The 18935-nt window shown below is 32.4% G+C and overlaps 1 protein-coding gene across 2 annotated transcripts in view; it reads left to right on the top strand.

The window, feature by feature from the left end:
• LOC118067808 (protein prickle-like) overlaps window positions 1-18935 on the top strand; it is a 39137-nt gene that overhangs the window by 3744 nt on the left and 16458 nt on the right. The window contains exon 2 of one of the 2 annotated variants that reach the window (XM_035084768.1): window positions 104-223. In XM_035084768.1, coding sequence (XP_034940659.1) covers window positions 105-223 — 119 coding nt within the window. In that variant the 5' untranslated portion in view covers window position 104. Of the gene's footprint in view, window positions 1-103; window positions 224-13155; window positions 13443-18935 lie in introns of those variants that run through there. The other variant, XM_035084769.1, reaches the window with a different exon arrangement.

Here is an 18935-nt window from a genome sequence, read left to right as displayed (position 1 = left end):
AAATAATAGTGAATTTATTCATTAATATTTTTAAATAAAAAAAAAATAGGAAATAATATTTAAATGATTGATTGAATTAACACATTTTTATTTCTAATTGCAGAATGTTATTAGCGAGAGAGGGCAGTGGTCAATGGTCTAATACTTCAATAGCTGTCCAAGGAGCACCGTGTAATCAATGTAGAGAGCTTTGTTCTACTGGTTATGTACCTCATTTTTGGAGGTGAGTCTATATATTTTTTTGCCAATTCGATAAACAGTAATAACGTTAAGTGCAATAATAAAGTTAACTTGATACCTGGGGGGATTACGAAATAAAGAAAAGAAAGGAATAAGAGTAAAGTACGTATTAAGGACCGAAGGTTTCTCAGGAGGTCGTAAGGTCGACACTGGAATTGAGCACATATCACGTGAAATGTGTGCGTATAACGAAGATGAAAAATACCCATTGAAGGTATTGGAGAGTGAAGAACCCACTCTTATAGTTGGAGTTGGGGCTTCTTACCATCCACAACGAATCGGCCAGACTCGCATCGAGTCTGGACTTTAAGAGGTGAGGCAAAGAGCCAGACGGAGCCGCGTTACTCTGTAATTAACATACCAAACCTCCCTGGCGATGCTTGCGAGGTCTTGTTCTCTAAGACTGACTGCTGAGACTGCTCAAGGATCCTGTATGTTTCTCGTTTTCATCTAAATCCAAGTTTTCCTCGAAGAAAGTCCAGCGCTTTCTTGTTTTTTATATTTCAAAAAGCAACAGAAGCAAATTTCAGCAGCTACAGCTTGTCTGCATTTTCTACTCGTCTTTTCAACAATTTTAATCTTCGATGCAATATAAAAGAGAGTAGAGTATGCTGAGTGGTTAGCTGGAGTGCTTCGCTTATATTCTCACTATTTTCGTCCCTTTTATATGCCTTTTACTGACTTTTATATGCTTCAAGACTGTCGTGATATTTGTCTGGATTTGCAGCTTGTAATCTAGAAGCACATGTAGGAATTAAAATATGAGAAATAATAAAATGAAACTAATTAGACAGGCTCCATTATCTTTACCATAAATGTATATGTGTTGTTATAACTGCTGCAGTGGTCCTGGTCTAAAACACTAGCCAACGACCGAATCCTAAGGTCCAGGGAATGAAAGAATGTCGTTTGTGTTTCGTCCGACAAAAACCAGAATCCCCTTTCTGCTTGGAACACTTTGATCTAGAAACAAAAGACGAAGGAGCTGACATTGCTTTGTACAAAAAGAAGAATCAGTCGAGAGGACAAAAAATCTTCTTCAAGACAATTTAGGACAACTCAACAAGACAATGAATTCAGAGATTTCATCAGGTTTTCCGATTCCCGAAAATTTAGTTTCAATAATTTATGGTTGATACCTATCAGACTGTGATGCACTTGTGGTAGAGAGACATTGCCAACACTGTTTACGCGAATATGTGTACCTTGTGAGCTCGTTTGTCAAGCATTAAATACTCTGACCAGTAATATACACACATTTATACACCAGTGTGTCCAAACACCTACACCAACTGTATACAGGTCCCTTCGAATCTCATTCACCCTCTTTGAAAACCCTGAGGGGTGGCGTCTCTCTTGATTAACGAGATATATCCTATACATATCTGTATGGCTACGTCGCGTGTGTCCGTTCGTTCATAAAATCTCTAACGGATAATTCCAGCATTGTTGCATCAGTATTTTACCATATTTTATACAGCTTACAATGAGAGATACGTATTTTTTTAAACTGATATTTATCTGGAAATATTTATTTGATCAAACTAGTTTTGAAATATATTGCAGCTCATTCTTGATGTAATTATAATTTTCATGGTTAATTAGGATTGGTTTTGATTCATTATACCAATGTTTAATTAAAGAAATCTGAAGATGAGATCTAGGAGTTGGAGAAAGTTTTTTTACCCAAGAATTTTGAGTAAAATATTTTAATAATCTAGCATGTAAATTGGAAAAAGTTTATATTTCAAATAATTAATTATTTTTAATTGGTTAAAAGTTTTTCACATCAAATAAATTATTTCAATGTTTTATTCAAGGGAAAGTATGTCTCGATGTCATCTGGAAACTTGAGGAATTCTACACATTAAAAAAGATACATGTTAGGTTTTCTTTGATCAATGACTTTAATATATAAATCCATTTATTAGCAAAGTAAACAAATTATTCTACATGTAATTGAATTCTTTCTTTAACTTGTAACATTTTTTTTACAATCATTTGATTAAAAATTAAAATGATTGTTCAATGCTAATGGATGGATAAATAAATGAATAGATGAACTTTAGAAATTTCATTCAGAGTCATATTACAATAGAGTCAGGAGAAATTCTAATGTTCCCATTCATATGAAGTTTTTATAACATCTAGATACTGATCATGATTTGCAACTATCTCCATTTTAAATGATTGAGGGTTCAGCATCTGATAATATGCAATCACTTTGATAATCTTATTGAATGAAAAAATCAATAATGGAAAGCAAAGCTGAATTTTTGAAATTATTTCATTCATTTAAAAAATGTTTTGAATTCAAGTACCATGAGAAAACTTGTTGGTTGATTAATTAAAAGTAATAAAAACTCTTCATTAAATTCTGAAAAAAAACCTCACATTCTATAACTTTGTTAGCTCACCCTTTTCAGAGCCCAGTTTTTTTATTTCCAAGTAAACAAAACATTCTTGCTTAGTAATGATTTCAAGAACCTCACTGCTATTAAACAAAACAATTCCTTTGTTTAAATGTAAAAAAAAATATATGGAATATTTGCTTTTCATCAGGATTGTTCTTCCATCGTATTGTCTTGGTATTGGCAAACTTGACATACAATCTGTCGTTCCAACAATTTGATCCACTGCAACACATTTAGACTTTTTTCCACTTCCAAACTCTTGGTGACTTGGGCTCTCGCGGAAGATTACTTCCGCTAAGAATGCGCCATACTCACTGGTCGATTAGTCCCTGCGGTGAATTTAAGTTTTATTCGAATTGCTAAAGAACTGCTCCGTTTCTCTGCAGCTTCCCAATGTCATGTCTCTTCTCAAGAAATTCTTCGTTTAATTGTTCATCCACCTATCCAACGAGGGAAATAGAATGCGAAAGAGAGAAAGATTTGGTAGGGAATGAGCAAGTAAGAAAGTGGGGTTTAAACGACTCCGGAAAGTAATCTGCCTAATTACCCTGCAAGAGATTAATTTTTACCCGCAGAGTTAGGCCAGAGAGTAGCATGACAATGGCGTATTATGTAGAATCATCGCTTAGCCTAAATTTCATTCTCGCATCGCATCATCATCCTTCGCTAAATCGTTATTACTTTGGTTCTGCAGGAGTTTATTTATTTAATGAAGACTTTGCTTTTTTAAATTCATGATTGTTTATCAGCTTCTTCCTTGGTTTAAAAGCCAACACTTTAGTTAATTTTCATCCTTTCTCCAGTGCTTTCACATATGTATTTGTTTTCTGACTTTTATCCAGGACATTGTCTCGTCGTCTAGGAATCCTGGCGCCTGGCACTTAGCGTCGCGACGCCAGACTTGTGCAAAATAAAGAGATTCAAAAGCCGTATTTTCTGCCAGGAAGCATTTTTCTTCTTTTTCGCTTTTCCTCACAACACACAATTTTATTTCAACCCTTTTTTTACATCGAATTCCTATTCTGTGGGTCGTTAAATTTAGATTATCTGTTTCTTCTTCACAATGTCCACTATACATGGCTTGAAAATTATGATATATATGGGGCTGATAAGCCCAAACTGTGCTGGTCAATTACTGACCAATTAGAGGTATTGCAGAGGATGCTAAATTATCCAGAAGCTAAAAGCGATTACAAATAATCAATAATTTGGTATTAAATGTAACGTGAGGATTTTCTTGAAATATTTTGCATTCAATGAAATGGAGAAACTTGAATTGAAGTTTGACATGTTTGATTAAACTCGTTGATGTGCTGGAAATGTCAAGGAAACGTTGAATATTCCAAGATACTGGAGGGGTTGAGATTCATCTGAAGTTTTCACTGACTGTGATTACTTTACTTTGAATATTCATGGAGATCTATATTATATAGATAATTCTTAACGACTTTGCTCTTATTAACAACTAATAAAAATAATTTAATTCCATGAATAAATTTATTCAATGAAGAAAATGCTCATAAAGTTATTGATAAATTATTAACTTTTTCTCTCTTTAAGACACTCAACTTTTAAAATTCTTTTATAACATTCTCAAGTATGATACTAGCTCCTTCTAACAGAGAAAGAAACTCTTAAAAAGTATGTGGTAAATTTAAATTCTTGAAAAAAAAATTATATCAGCAAATATTATATTCAAACATTCAGAAAGTTGGTGTTCTTGAACACGATTACCTGATAAAAATACGCAAATAAAGAAGGAGTACTATGCATTCAATTCGAGTGAATAGTTGAAATGATTTAATGCTTAACGTTGGAATTTAAGTTTACCGAAGGGATGTATAAAGATGGAATTTCTCGCGAATTTCCTTCCGGAGGGGTTGATCCAAGGTAGATAGTCATTGTTCGTAGAGACAACTTCTTGAGTTTGCGTGTTTCGTTCTGATATAGTGAGCATGGTATATGGGCTATCATCTTACCGTAAATCGAAGAAATATAAAAGGAAGTAAGCATCAATATTTTTAGAATCAATGATACGCCAGTGTGCTATATAGCAAGTTTGGCAAGTTCTGTGAAAAATGTTTGGTAATTTGACAATAACGAAAAGAGAAGAGGAACTTTCAAGAGCTATATATCAAGGTGACGACGCGCCTGGTGGCACAACTTTTACGTTTAATAAGTTGCTACGATTTTTCACCCTCTCTAGTATAGTTTAGGGTAAAGAACGAGGGTCCAGTGTGCTATGAGACAGAGAGGGCAAAGAGTTCTTGTCGTTAAATTTATTAAACATGCTTTTCAAAGTTCATATTGAAGAGGTGATAAGATATATTGCTTTACTCTGTATCATTTTAATAAGAAGTTCATTTCCAACTGTCTCTGATATCATGATAATTATAAGGAACTTTTTCTTTAAAATTATCTCCAACTGATTGCATTTAAATTCTCCTCACAAACTCGTTGACCTTTGAACTAAACCCTTATGCCCAGCATATTTATGTTCATTTTGATCATCTTACTTATTTCATGCTTCTCAAATTAACAAGTAATTTCGAATTAATTTTTTCAAATTTCTTTTATTTTATTTATCTACACTATTTTTCAAGTTACAATGAAACTACCACAGCTGGTTTTTATTATTACTTTTCACATATTTCAAAAATTTGACATTTTCTCTGGATATGATATGATTTATACTCTCAAACTGGAGAGTATTAATAACATATATCTGACACTTTTATTGCAGATGTACAATTAAGCAATTTAACATCAATGGTTTGATATAGTCTTTAAACTTCAACTTTCATGATAGATTACATTGATATTAAAAATTTTTTTACCAAGTTTTTTTATACCTCTTGGTCTTCAATTGCTCTGTAAAAATTCATTGGATGATTGAAACATTTGATAGAATAAATAAAAGTAGTTAAAGTATTTCAAGTACACTTTCCAATCTTCCAATAGAATTAACTACCCTTTTAACATCTTTTTCAATGCCGTATTTTCTATCATAGTCTTGAAACAAAGGAAGTACCTAATAATGAAATTAACTAGTTCATAAAAAGGTTGGGTTATAGCTAAAAAGGATTTATATATACTGGAGAAAGATGTCAATACAAGAGAGAGCGAGAATCCAAATGGAACAAAGGCGGATGTGATCAGGAAACAAAGTCAAGTACACCCTGCCGAGTCGTGAGTGGCATCCAGTGTGTGTTGGAGAGAGATGATAGAATACAACGTTCGATAGAAATGGAAAGCGAAATTCGTGGTGAATTTCAATGCGACAGATCGTGCCTGGAAAACTACCCGATTCTCACACTCTCCATGTACCTTCCCCATTTCCATCCAAAACTTTCGCCTGGTTTGTGTCTATCATTTTTATATTCCTTCGATGTCGATTTCGTTCTCTTCTTTTTTAAATAAATTGACATTTCGCAGAGCCAATGGAAAAGTAATCTCATCAATACATGGAACTTGTAAGCATATATGATCCATTAATTACACTTTTTTGTATCATTGCTTACTTGTACTTGAAATCAATATGCTTTGACAAGGATTTGTCACAATAAGAAGCTTATATGGATTTTCTTACTGCTTTTTTTGAAATTAAAATTCACTCGTTGCATACTTTATAAGATTATTAATTAGACATTTGCAAGAAACTCTGAGGGATATTTTTTTCGTTTATAATCAAGGTTTATAGCTCTTGAATTGAGTAGATAGTTTTTACCAAAATCTCCAGTTGATCATTAATTTAGAGTATGCCTATAAAATTGATAATTGCATTTTATCAAGCTGATTTCACCTGAATCTGAATAACCATGACCATGATAATTAATTCAGTATGTGATTTTTTTATACTGCTCAAATATTCTTTTTTTTTTCATGATTTAAATAAGTTTTTAATTGATTCCCTAATTATTTATTTCAATTAAATTTAATTACTTTAATTGATCCAATAATTATTTCTGTGTTGATTTTTTCGGTGACCACCAGAAGCTTGTCAAATAGACTTCCAGTTTTTATTCAAAGCTTGATACAATTTAGGTTCTTATAAAATTGACAAGTACATATTATGAAATGTACTTAAAAGGAATAAAATCAAACATTGATGAGATTTTTTTACTCTATTATTTTGAAATGCTTTTTCAGTTGGATTCAAAGGAAGATTTAATTGACTGGAGCATTAATCCTTTAATGCAGTCCAGTTTTTCCATAAATAAAAAACCGTCAAACCTTTAGAGTTTTTACTCAAAGCAATGATGCAATCCCAAAGTCCACTTAAAAAATCGATAAGTGCATTTTATCAAGCTTATTAAAGCAGAATTAAAACAAACATAATAACCATTTACCTGAGAAAATGGCATGTTTGTATTTTGTACATGGTTAAATAAATGTTGATTTTTTTTTATATTTAAATGAGCATTTAATTGACTCAAGAATTATTTCTTTAGTACAGAGAAACTTTTTTAAATGTAGGCAAGAACTTGTCAAATAAACTTTCAGACATTGTAGTAATGAATGTCGAAGATTACTTGGAAAAAGCAGTGAAGTCTCGCATGCCTGATATGGGTACAGTTGCCCTAGGGGCGTTGACGGGATACACTCATACAATGCACTCTCTCTCGAGGAATTGTGTCTCGTTTACCTTGAATGTAGAAAACGTGTTGTAGATATGTCATTACTCATTTTGCTTCTCATGTGTTGTTACATTTTCTCTTATTCTATCCAGTTAAGATATTTCCGTTAACAAGTTAACTAAAAAATTTAACATCGATCAAGTTATTTAAGAAATGAATGATTCACACAATTTAATTGTAAGATAGTTGTATACTTACAAGAGCAATATAATTTATTAAAAGGCTTGAGAAGCGTAAATGAAGCTTGAGAAGAGGAAATGTAGCTCCGGTTGAATTTACCATAAGAATGGCAGCCATTATTCCATAGATTCAAGACGGGAGATAGCCCAAGTTGAAAATGGCTAAAACCAGCTAAGGGGCTGGTGACAGATGCTCTGTATGCAAATTCACTAAGACTTGCCGTGGTGGAAAGTGCCGTGCACCCTCGCTTTGCAATACTTCTCCTTCTCCAAGACTCTCTTCTTGCTCCTCTGTAAGACTCTGTGATAAAGACCTCCCTTCACCTTTTCTCCTTTTTCCACACTTCTCCTCTTTCTCCTCTTCGTTCATTCTGTCATTTCCCAATGGAAGAAGCTCAAGAAAGGTAGACTGAAAAGAAGGGTGTTAATTGAAACGAAAGCTCATACCAAGGTTTTCAAGAGAAAAGACGTTTCTCAGTTTTCTTTAGGCTGAATGTCTTTAGACCTCTGCTGTATTTGCTGACGTATATAAACGAATGGCTTGCAATTGCTAACTCTTGAAAGCTCCCTATAATAGGAAGGGTTGGAGATATTAATTTAATTAGCGGTTGAATTAGCCCTCAGAAACTTGACTTGAATGCTCATTCGCGACACCTGTCGCGGTTCAATTTTGACTTTGATTCTTGGAGTTGAATTATTGTTTACTTTGTTCAGAAGTTATGATCTTAGTTGCTATCATCAGCATAGAAGATGTTCACCAAGACATGTTGAAATGCTAGACTTTGCTAAATATTTATCTACCATTCATCTTAATATTCTCTTCTCTTCCAGGAATATTTTTTTCTGAATAAAATACTTGAAAAATAGGAACTGTAAAGCTGGAATTCATCTTCATTTATCAGAATTCAATCAAGACCATGTCTTCATTGAAAATAAGGGGTTTGAAAATTAGTGCTTTACTCAATAAAGACCTAAACAACTGTTTCTTTGCTTTCCTGAACCTTTAACCAGTTCAATAAAATTCTTCTTTTTATTCCACTATCCCTTCTATGTTCCTTAGTCTTTCATTCTAGGATTTGCTAACAAAACCACATACAGAAAAGTTTAGCATAAGAATATGTATTTTGTTTTGGTATACCAACAAAGTAACATGTGCAAATTATATCTTTCTTCTCATTCCCTTTTCATTTTTCTGTGTTACGTTATATCTTGAGGGATTCCAGTGGCATCGAATACAGAAAGAGACTACTACTGCAGAAACGAATCTACACTGGAAGAACAATAATGTCTCGGGGGAAAAAATCTTTCTCAAGGAATAACCGTGATCATTTGAAAGACACTTGTGAGAGTGTCTGTCGACGCCTCACTTCCAGGAATAAAAAAAATATAAAAACGTGAACGACGAGAAGAAAGAAAGGGTGTGTCTGATGAAATTTCCACTCGCAAAAGAGGGTTTCAATTAAAATTAAGACTTCTGACTTAAATAAGTGCTTAGTGAAAATTTCACATCAAATATAATCTCACATTCGCTAAAAGGTATTTAGAAGAAGAGACATTATTGAGCTTGAGCTTCATAACTTTTAAGCTTTCATTTGAGTTATTTAATTAAATATCAGATTAATCAAGGAAGAATGTTCATATTTTATCTTTAAATAATCAATTAGTGATAATAAATTATTTAATCAATTGGAAGTCAGCTTTATTCATGGTCTGTGATGTGGAAAGCGTTGAAGAGAAACATTGTAACATTTCATTTTAAAGAATACCTTGCAATTTTTAATCAGCGAAATTGTGCTCAACCAATTTTCTACTTAACTCTATCAATAATTTAAATCATAATAAATTACAATAAATTACCGTATAAAATTTAATTCGCGCATTTTATCTTGCCAAAGGTAATTTCAAACTCCAGTGTGGTTAATGAATATTTCAAGGAGAGTTCAGGAAATAAAAAAAAAAACTATATTATTCAACCACATTTTTTTGCGAGTTTCTCTATTAGCATTATATCTCTTTCTCGTACATAAAAGAATGGAATATAAACAGGATGGTCTTGTCCTCGTAAATTTAGAGTCTGGAAAACAACGCAGGGAAATTCGATCGAAATCGTTTGGATTCCTATCCTATCAAGAGATGAATAGTTGGCACGATTTTGGAATGCTAATGCAAGTCTACGAAAGTCGTTGATACTTTTGTTGAGGGCGGATTTAATATATCTCTCTTTCTTTCTTTTACGTCAAGGACGCGATATTGTCAAGCACTATACCAGCATAGGGACATTTTAAAACGTTTCGTAAAATTTACGAGGCGTTGCGCGCATTCTGTAAAGTGTGCACGTGGGAATTGAGAGATTTTCTTTCTTTCTCCTCATAATCCATACACTATTTCAAGGTTTTTTTTTTTTTATTATTTCTCGCACTCTCTTAAAAGTATCTAATCACTATTGACTTATCGTCTGAATGAAATCTCCAAGAAATGCAATTTCGAGAGTATGAAAAATATAATTACGATAACTAAAAAATGTAATAAAAGATAATGAGTAACAATCTACAAGCGGCTGGTAAATACAGGAAATTAAAGTCTTTGTTCTGATGAACCATAGACAGAATCTTACTCATTAAAACTCTTGTATTTTCTTGACTTTTTTCCAAAATATTTCTTCTTCCTTCCATTTCTTCTTCATCACTGTATCTGAATTCTCTCTTCCTTCTACCTGAAAAAAAATTACTGTTATTAAAGCGTTATGAAGGCGTTAATAAGAAAAATGCTAGCACGTACCAAAGTATCAACAATTTTTTTTCCACTTATTTTTAGTAATTCTGCAGAGTCATATTCATCGAATAAAATAGGATGCTGCGATAATCAAGTTTTAAAACTTGTTTAGTGCAACAAAATAGTAAGAAGTATGATAACTCGTTGGATCCATATGTGGTTATATGTTGGAGAGTTGAGAACATGGTCAGAGGTAGAGACTACTTGAGTTGAAAGTTATTGATATTAAAGGCTAATGAAGTACTAAGTCTTTAAATAGTAAATAAAATAGATTTTTAGTAGGCACTTCACTTTTCTCGTTTATTAGAACATTATGAAAATTCATTAGCAATAAATAAATCAAATTAATTATTAAAGTTTTAATTTATCACTGGGAATAAATGCATTACTAGCAGTACAATTTTCCAATTAATTATTAGCCTCAGATAAATTTGATTCTGCTAATGAAAATATTAGAATCATTATTCAATTATTGAAGTATGTTCTTTCATAAGTAAATTTATCTCACGTTTGTTTTTTATTAAAAAAAAAAAAATCTAAAGCACGCCCATTTGTCCTCTAAAGAATTTTTCTCTAGTCTGTTTTTTATATAGACAATATTTTTATGTTGAAAAACAGCTGAACCATAAGTGAAACCTCTTGAACAGATCATATTCATGTTTTATTAAAATGATATTTACTCACGAGGTCTTGATAATTGGATAATATGAATCAAAGGGTAATCAAGTGTAAAGTACTGAAATAATTGGAATAATCAGAAACTGATGTAGTCGATAATATGAAAAGTGGTTCCATCTATGATGACCGATAAAATTCTCTCTGCATCTAATTAAATTTTTTAGTCGTCAGTGTTGCTCACACTTAATTCCACTTTCTCTCTCCAATTCCATTAGGTGGTTGTAGGGTTGAGGGCGTGGGTTCAAGTCTACATTTCGCACACGCGACTACCAAATAAAATTTGTGGTATAAAGCCTGTGTGCGGTCTCTGGCTGTTTGAATATATATCTTTCGACGCTATTTTCCTCCCTAGGTTGCATGTTCAGCGATATTCCTCCTCTCAGTAACAATCCAAAAAGTCTACAACGAAAGCACCTTCTTCTGTTGCTTTTATTTTCACCGATAAAATAAAAAAAAAATGGTATCAATAAAATTAAAAAGATATAAATCAATAAGAATATATAGCCGATGAGGTAGGATGCTTGCTAGAGACGTGGGTTCACTTCAAGTGCCGAACAGTCGTATATTATAACATTCTGTATCAGCCCTTGTGTGGCTAGTCATGTGCCTTGTATGTACAGACCCCAAGGGACACAAATCAAGATGCAAGTGGACGTACAGACGAGAGAGAAGGAGAAAGTGTGTCTTGGGGAAACAGTGTGAGTATTTTCGAAAGCTGGAGATCTTCTTAATTGGACGGATCTTCCGGCTGGCTTCACTTTACCTTCTATATTCGTGACTGTAATCCTCAAACGCCTGCTCCTGGGCGTTGTCTTGAATCCTTTGAATCCCAGTGATTTCGTTTCCTGAAAATAAAAATAAATTTATTAGTCTATGGTAAATAATAACAAACAATCACTCTTTGTAGAAGAGACTTTTTTCCTTCTATAAAAAAAAACCAAGCCTGGGGTGTTTGTTGATTTTGTGGCTTTCGAAAATTGTATGATGGTCGGTTATGACTTGGGAAAATAATTTAATAAATTTCTTTAAAGCTGAATTGAGATCGCTGTTGCAAAGGGAGAAGTGGTCTTTTCGGGATTTTTTGTTGCTTCAGATGATGAGGTTGAAAGAAAGAAAAATTAGAGCGATTGACCTTCGGTCCGATTATTTAGGGTGACTGATATGAGAGGAAAGTAATCGTTGTAATGACTTGGACATTATTCATGAAACCAATAAAAAAATTTTTTTTTAGAAGTGCTTTAAAATAAATCTACTGAAAAAAAGTTTGCTTTTTTAATTTAAAAAAAGGCAATTATGCCGTTTTTAAAGAGAAAGGAATTTTTTTTAATATTTTAATGATAAGTAGAGACTTAATGCGTGATCACTTTTTCATGAGTAATTAGTGCTCAGAGTTAAAAGTCGTTTTTTTTTTTTACTTTGGTAACTGATAACAGGAAAAAAGGCGAATGAGTGACGGCGATAAAATAAGAAAGTTGAGAAAAAAAGTACGAAATTTAAGATGACACCATAGATAACGTGGGATTTTGTTAGCCGTGCTGATCAATGAGGTAAAAGAAAAAAAAAAATTGAGCTTCAAAAAAATTTATAACTCAATAACTCATCACTCATAACCATTTAAGAAGTTACAAAACTTTTATTTAAAACCTAATTTATGGATAATAATTTTTTAAATTATAATAAAAATATCTAATAACACACATGAAAGCATTAAACATCACCATCACAAAAGAATAAATTACCAACAAAAAATTAATAGATGAAAAAAAATTCATTATCTAGTCTCAACACCTTTCTTTCACATGGTCAAAGCAACGAACAACTTAATAGATAAATAAATTCTCATTATCGGCATTCTACTATCAAAGTAACGCCGAAGTATGCAATAATGCATGGTCGACAATAAATAAACTAAAACGAAAAAAGAGTTTACTTCCCAGCAGAATTTACATTCAGGAAAGTAAGTAATTTACGTGAAAGAGAGAGCGAGTCAAAAACGATGAATGGTCCTGTACATTTAGCTATTATTACACCGAGCGATGGTTGGAGGAGGAGAGCGGGAAATTTGACATGGACACGGGTATGCTCGACCATCCTCGTAGCTTCCAGGGGTTCATCACAACTCCACGTGCTTGGATCCGAGTCCCACCGAGTTCCAGCGAAGAGATCCGAGCGTCGAAATTCGAGCCGCGAGCTAGATTGTCAAGGAATGCTCTCAGTTGACTACTCGTACGCGATCCTCTCTGTTGAACCTCTTGTAAATATGTATTTCATTACATACTTGATATTACCATATTCATGTTGAGTGATAATTGCCTTAACACAAAGAATATCGTTCATTAACCCAAATGAAGTAATTATCAATCTACTTTTATCATAAAATAATGAATCTATTGAAATTGATTGAAACTGCTGAGTGCGATAGTTAATTAGCAGGTTTAATTGGCTGGTCTTATCTCGAGCTAAAGTGCAAAAGAAGTGTAAAATAAGCTGGTTGGTTGAGGAAGAGATGGTTTATTAAGACTGTAAGTAAAATCCTATAAGATTATTGTCAACTGCATGTGCATGGTACCAAAGAGATATACAATTCTAAATGCGAAATGCCTGTCTGCCAGCTGTGCATACTCTCATCGCGTGACAATACACCGTTAACGCTACTCATTTGGTCACAAAAAGCATAGTTACTCTCACGCCTGTTATACCAAATTTGTCCTAAAGACCATTTCATTTGTTTCGTTGAATTATTTTACATCTCTCAGATGGAGTTGGAATGCTACCGTCAATGGTTGTTTTAATAAAAAGCATGACTTCTGTGTGGAGAATTGGAGATATGTATTTTTGATATTAGATTAATCAAAGTTCTAATTTATGTTTAAATAGATATGTACCTAATGGCATTCAACCGCTATCCTTCCCAAAGTTGAATAAAGATAACAAGTTCTCTTCTACCCCTCTGATAGCTTCGATAAAGTTTATTTTATTTTATCCTCATGCGGACTTTCTCTTTGGTCTTGATCCCCACCAGACAGAAACCAGATTCTCCGAATTCCAATATCCAAAAAAACCTGTCGCTTACTTGCTTTATCTATCGATGAATTTACTTTAATGACATATTTTTTTTGAGGAAAATTGGAATATTTGCTTCTGCTTGGACTGCATGAGCTATTCATGGACCTGGTAGTACGGAAAATCTATATTTAAAGACTCAAGTTCGTGTGAGGTTTGAGTTTGGTTTTTGACTCTAGAGGTTGATAACTCGGCCATCAAAGAAAAAAGATAATAACTGAAACAGAAGGGATTTAAAAAGTGTAAAATTTCGATTTGATGTGAGTTTTTTGTTAATTTCGGTTAGCTTTTGATGTTGGTTTGAACTTTTGGAGTATTTTTCAGCTGCATCAATTAACAGTGGACACTAAAATAAATAATAAAACTTTTCTTTCCAATCAAAGGTTATTTTTTTTTTCTGATGAACATTTGTTTATGTTTGACTGAAATATAACCATTTAAGGCTATTTTCAGTGCCAAGTTTTTTGCGATTTCATTGTATTTATGTACATGAGGTCTTTTTCATTTGTCTATAGAATAACAATGAGCTTTTATTTCGAAGAATCATTTTATTTAACTGGCATTTTTTTTAGTGATAAAAATTATTGTGGTACTTGGGAAAGCTTTCTGAACTCATTGACATTCTATAACGAAATAAAATTTCACATTAAAAATCAGAATAAAATTCTTTCAATGTAAAAGTTAACTTCTCCACTTTAACTAACATTAAATAACACGTCATTAAAAAAATAAAAATTATTGACATTATTTCAAATAAAAATTCAAGAATAAATTTTTTTCTTTAGCCATCATCATAATATAAGCCTCCAACAAAACTTTTTTTCCGAACAAACAAAAAACAGCAGATAAATGACGGAAATTAGGCTCTATAGCTGATCACAATCTTTTTGCCGGGCATTTTATTAGCGCCAAAATTTCTTCTGAATGTTAATGCATATATTATGGAATGAGCTGTTGGATTTTTGGCTTATATTCTTATCTTTACATTTCTATCCCTTTTGCCCAGCAACTACTGTCGCTTTCATCCCTGCTTCGTTCACTATCTGTCGAGGGATTACTTTCCCATTAGGATCTTGTCTCTCTATACCGACAAATCGTTTGAGCACTGTGCGATCTGTTGGAAATTGTACCTGACGATTTTTCAAGCTTTCAAAGTTTGATTTTATTTCTCCATTTCATCTTTTTTTTTATTTTAGTGCGAAAATAATTTATTTTCCCTTTATTTACACCCTTGTACCTCAGTTATAGTTTGACGAATATTCGTAGCTGGGTTATGAATATTAAACGTTCAAGGACCACAAGCAGTTTATTCTCATGATTATCCTGTAGTCCTCTGGAACGAGGGAATCAGAAGGTTAAATATTATACGTGAAGTCAGTGTTCTCTAGAGAACAACTTATCCTTCACTGCAGTAACGGCATGCATTTATAAACTCGTATAGTATTCTAAAACTAAAGGATTATAAGTTTATTTACATCAATCTCATGCTTCTTTTTCTAAAACAAAGTCTGTAAGTCGGTATTTCATAACTTCAACCGCACTGAATCGTGTAATCTGAAATGGACAGGAAGTAAATAAGGAAATTATAGATTTATTTATTTTTTTTTTTCTGAATGAACGTGACTTTTAAATAGCTATGACTAGGGAAAATGGAGATACATGTTGGAGTGAGTTGGAAAGCGTAGAAATATTGTCTTAAACAATTTGAGATGGTGGTAGTTTAATATACAATTGACTGTGTGATAGAAAAATTTATTTGATATTTCATGAATTGATTTATTGACAGGAAATAAATTTTAGTTCATTCAATTAGAGACTGTTGATAATTGAAACATCAACTTATGTAATGATGATGATGATGATGCTGGTGATGGTGATAATCATGATGATATTCAGGAATAAATATTTTATATTTTAAATTATTTTTTTTCTTCAAATAATTATCAAAGAGAGTTTATTCAGTTAATTTTACATTAAACAAAAAGAAGAAAAAAAAAATGAACGATATTTACAGTTTATTTCTTTCATGAGTACTGAACTTTTTCAAGACTAATTATGATTCTCACACTTCAAAATGATTCCAACGAATTTTTTAACCAACTTGTTCTTAATTACAGTACTCAAATGAGATAAAAGTTATCTTTTCCTTCCCAGATCTATAATTTTCATAAACTTTCAAATTGATGGAGAGTACAATATTGCAGTAAATTTCAAAAGTACTCAATATTTCCTCATCTCCTTGCACTACTTTTTTTCAAAAAATTTTATATTGCTTCTTATTTTATTTACTTCAAAAAAAAAAAAATCATCATCATTTCAACACTAACAGCCTATAACTTGCAAACAAATCATTGGACAATGAACTCTGGATGTCAATAGAAATCTGAAACTATTTCAACAAAATGAATTAGTGTGCCTTGTCAAGAGTCGATTAGCTTTTAGACCCCTGTTCACACTTAATAAAGAAAAAAATTAATGAACTTTTCTCTATCTTGATATTTATTATCATCATTTTCTTAACACTGCTTCCGTTCTTTTTTAGTAAAATTCAATCCACTGTCCCATAAATAAAAATTCCTCGACAAATAAATAGTTCTTCATTCACTCAAGCTTTCAGAAATAATTTTCAATGCACAAAATTTAAAAATATCCTATCAGCGAGCCAAACACGTGCGAGCTAACGGAAATGGAGTATTCATTAAAGCAATGCTGTTGCGGTTCTATAAATAAATTTGATCATTTGAGAGCAATATTTTCATTCCTCAGAAAAATTAGTAGTTAAGCTATTAATAAAAAGAGGGAATCCGTTTGAGTTTAAATGACGTAGCTTCCCTTTCATGTCTATTAAGCGTATGGAAGAGTTGAGGGTGCAAACTCACATATCCACTGACATTGTGTATGAATTAAGACACACACTATACTACTGTGCTGTAAAAAAAAACAACATACACATGGATTGTCTTTGACTGGTGTTATAATGTCTACCTTATGGATTCTTAGTCAGTCTCTAGGCAGTGTCTAGTGTGCATGAATGTACACGAGTAAAAAGCCACCCCCCTCCGCACTATTTAATATATGAAAGGGAGAATCGGATGTGTTGGACATGTGAGCATGTTTGTGTGCTTTCACAAGGGGGGCATACTCACTTTGCTCACTTTTCGAGGGGTTGTGCCCCTTAGATGACGCGCTAGTATTCTGAACGACTCGGTCAGACACGGTTTCTTCACCACTAACGTTCAAAAATATACCGTGTAAAGCAATATAATATTAATAATCACAGTTATTAACAATGATTCGAACAAGATGTGTAACATAACAACATTCATTCAAGCTGATAAAAGTGATTGGTATTGATTATTATGGAGTGTGATGTAGACATTGGCCAAAGCTGAAATTGAGTTGACATTTAATAATTCAAGATGCAGGAGACAAGCCACTATTTTTCGGATTGCCCTCGTTGGCAAATGATAAATGTCTACCGATTTCCAATTAAAGTAGCAACCATCAGGTATAAATGTTTAATTATTAATCATAATAGTATGTAATTAATGTCTTGGTGTAATGTATTCTGATGCTCGCTTTAAGAGGCTTCTATTATATTCAGAATTCGATATTCTGACAGAGCCCCAAACTTATGCGGTCAGAAGGGCTTTTGCTTGCTTCCTTATTGGATTTCTTAGCTAAGTCAAACTCGAGGGTCGTATATAAGCACCTTTAGAACACCCTAAAACTACTAATTATATATATTTGCTGTTGATTCTTGGAAGAGATAAAGATTTTTATAGGCATCATTCTCTGATCTATCTCATCTATATTCTTCCAAGAACATTGTCTTTTACTTTTATCATAATTCTCTATAGATGACAAAAATGTCTTTTACGACCCTCTCTCATGAAAAGTCTACAGAACAAAAGCAAGAAGAAAAAATCATACGCCCTAAGGCATGGTTTTTCGCAAGATGCATTGACAAACTTTTCGTATATTAAAATTTTTCTTCTTCCATATTAAAACATTCTTGGACAGTCATTTTTTTTCTTCGTCTCCTTCTCTACCTTTTATATACCAACACTTCCTCTATATAGGATACAACCTTTTTTCATCTTTTATTATTCTCTTTCAGTAAATCCAGATTTAATAGAGAATCTTGGCGCGAATCATATCATCCCTCTCTCGATTCCCATTCCCTCTTCATCCCTTTACGCCTCTCTGCGTCAGCATATTACACTATCGTCCTGACTTATGATGTACCATATTTACTTTGACAACAGCACCAAGATTTCACCGGCGTAACCACTTGTGATATTATAAGTATGCTTCATGACCGAGCTACAGACAAATTTATTTTTATTTCAACAAACATAAAGAATTGCTTATGAGTTGGGATTTTAATCTAAATTTTTTTTTTTTAATCTTCAATATAAAATGAAAGAATTTTTAATTAAAATACATATAACAAAATATTCCTTTGATAGTTGAAATAATAAAAATATATTTATTTTGAATTGAAGTGATGTAAAAAACACTAGATAAAGAACATGTAGGATTTATGAAAGAGATTGTAATAAATTTTATGATGTTTTTTTAGTATCTGAAGAATAGCTTTATTCATACAGAGGTTTATCATAGAATATAGTAAATTCGATGATAATACTTGTAATAATTCCTACTTATATCCATACAAAAAAGTTTTATTATCATTAAATTTATCATAAAGCAATTCAATGTAAGAAGAAATTTTCCTCTTTTCTTAAAAAAGCAAGCTTTTTTTTTGAGTTATTATTTTCAAGATATGGCAGACTATCCATTGGTTTTCTTATCGGGGTTTTTTTATCAGCAAGGTCTATATTAGTATTCCAAACTCGTATGATTATTGTAAAGAATCAAAAAACATAAATAGAACACATTTTTGACCAGAAGAAAGTTTCTGACTATGTTTGATATTCCTCTCACGA

The sequence above is a fragment of the Chelonus insularis genome, unplaced genomic scaffold (assembly GCF_013357705.1).
Source record: "Chelonus insularis isolate UGA/USDA-ARS -01 unplaced genomic scaffold, ASM1335770v1 contig_397_pilon, whole genome shotgun sequence".
Taxonomy (NCBI): Eukaryota; Metazoa; Arthropoda; class Insecta; order Hymenoptera; family Braconidae; genus Chelonus; species Chelonus insularis.
Note: the sequence above shows the minus strand (reverse complement) of the source record. Positions and strands in the feature narration are given on the sequence as shown.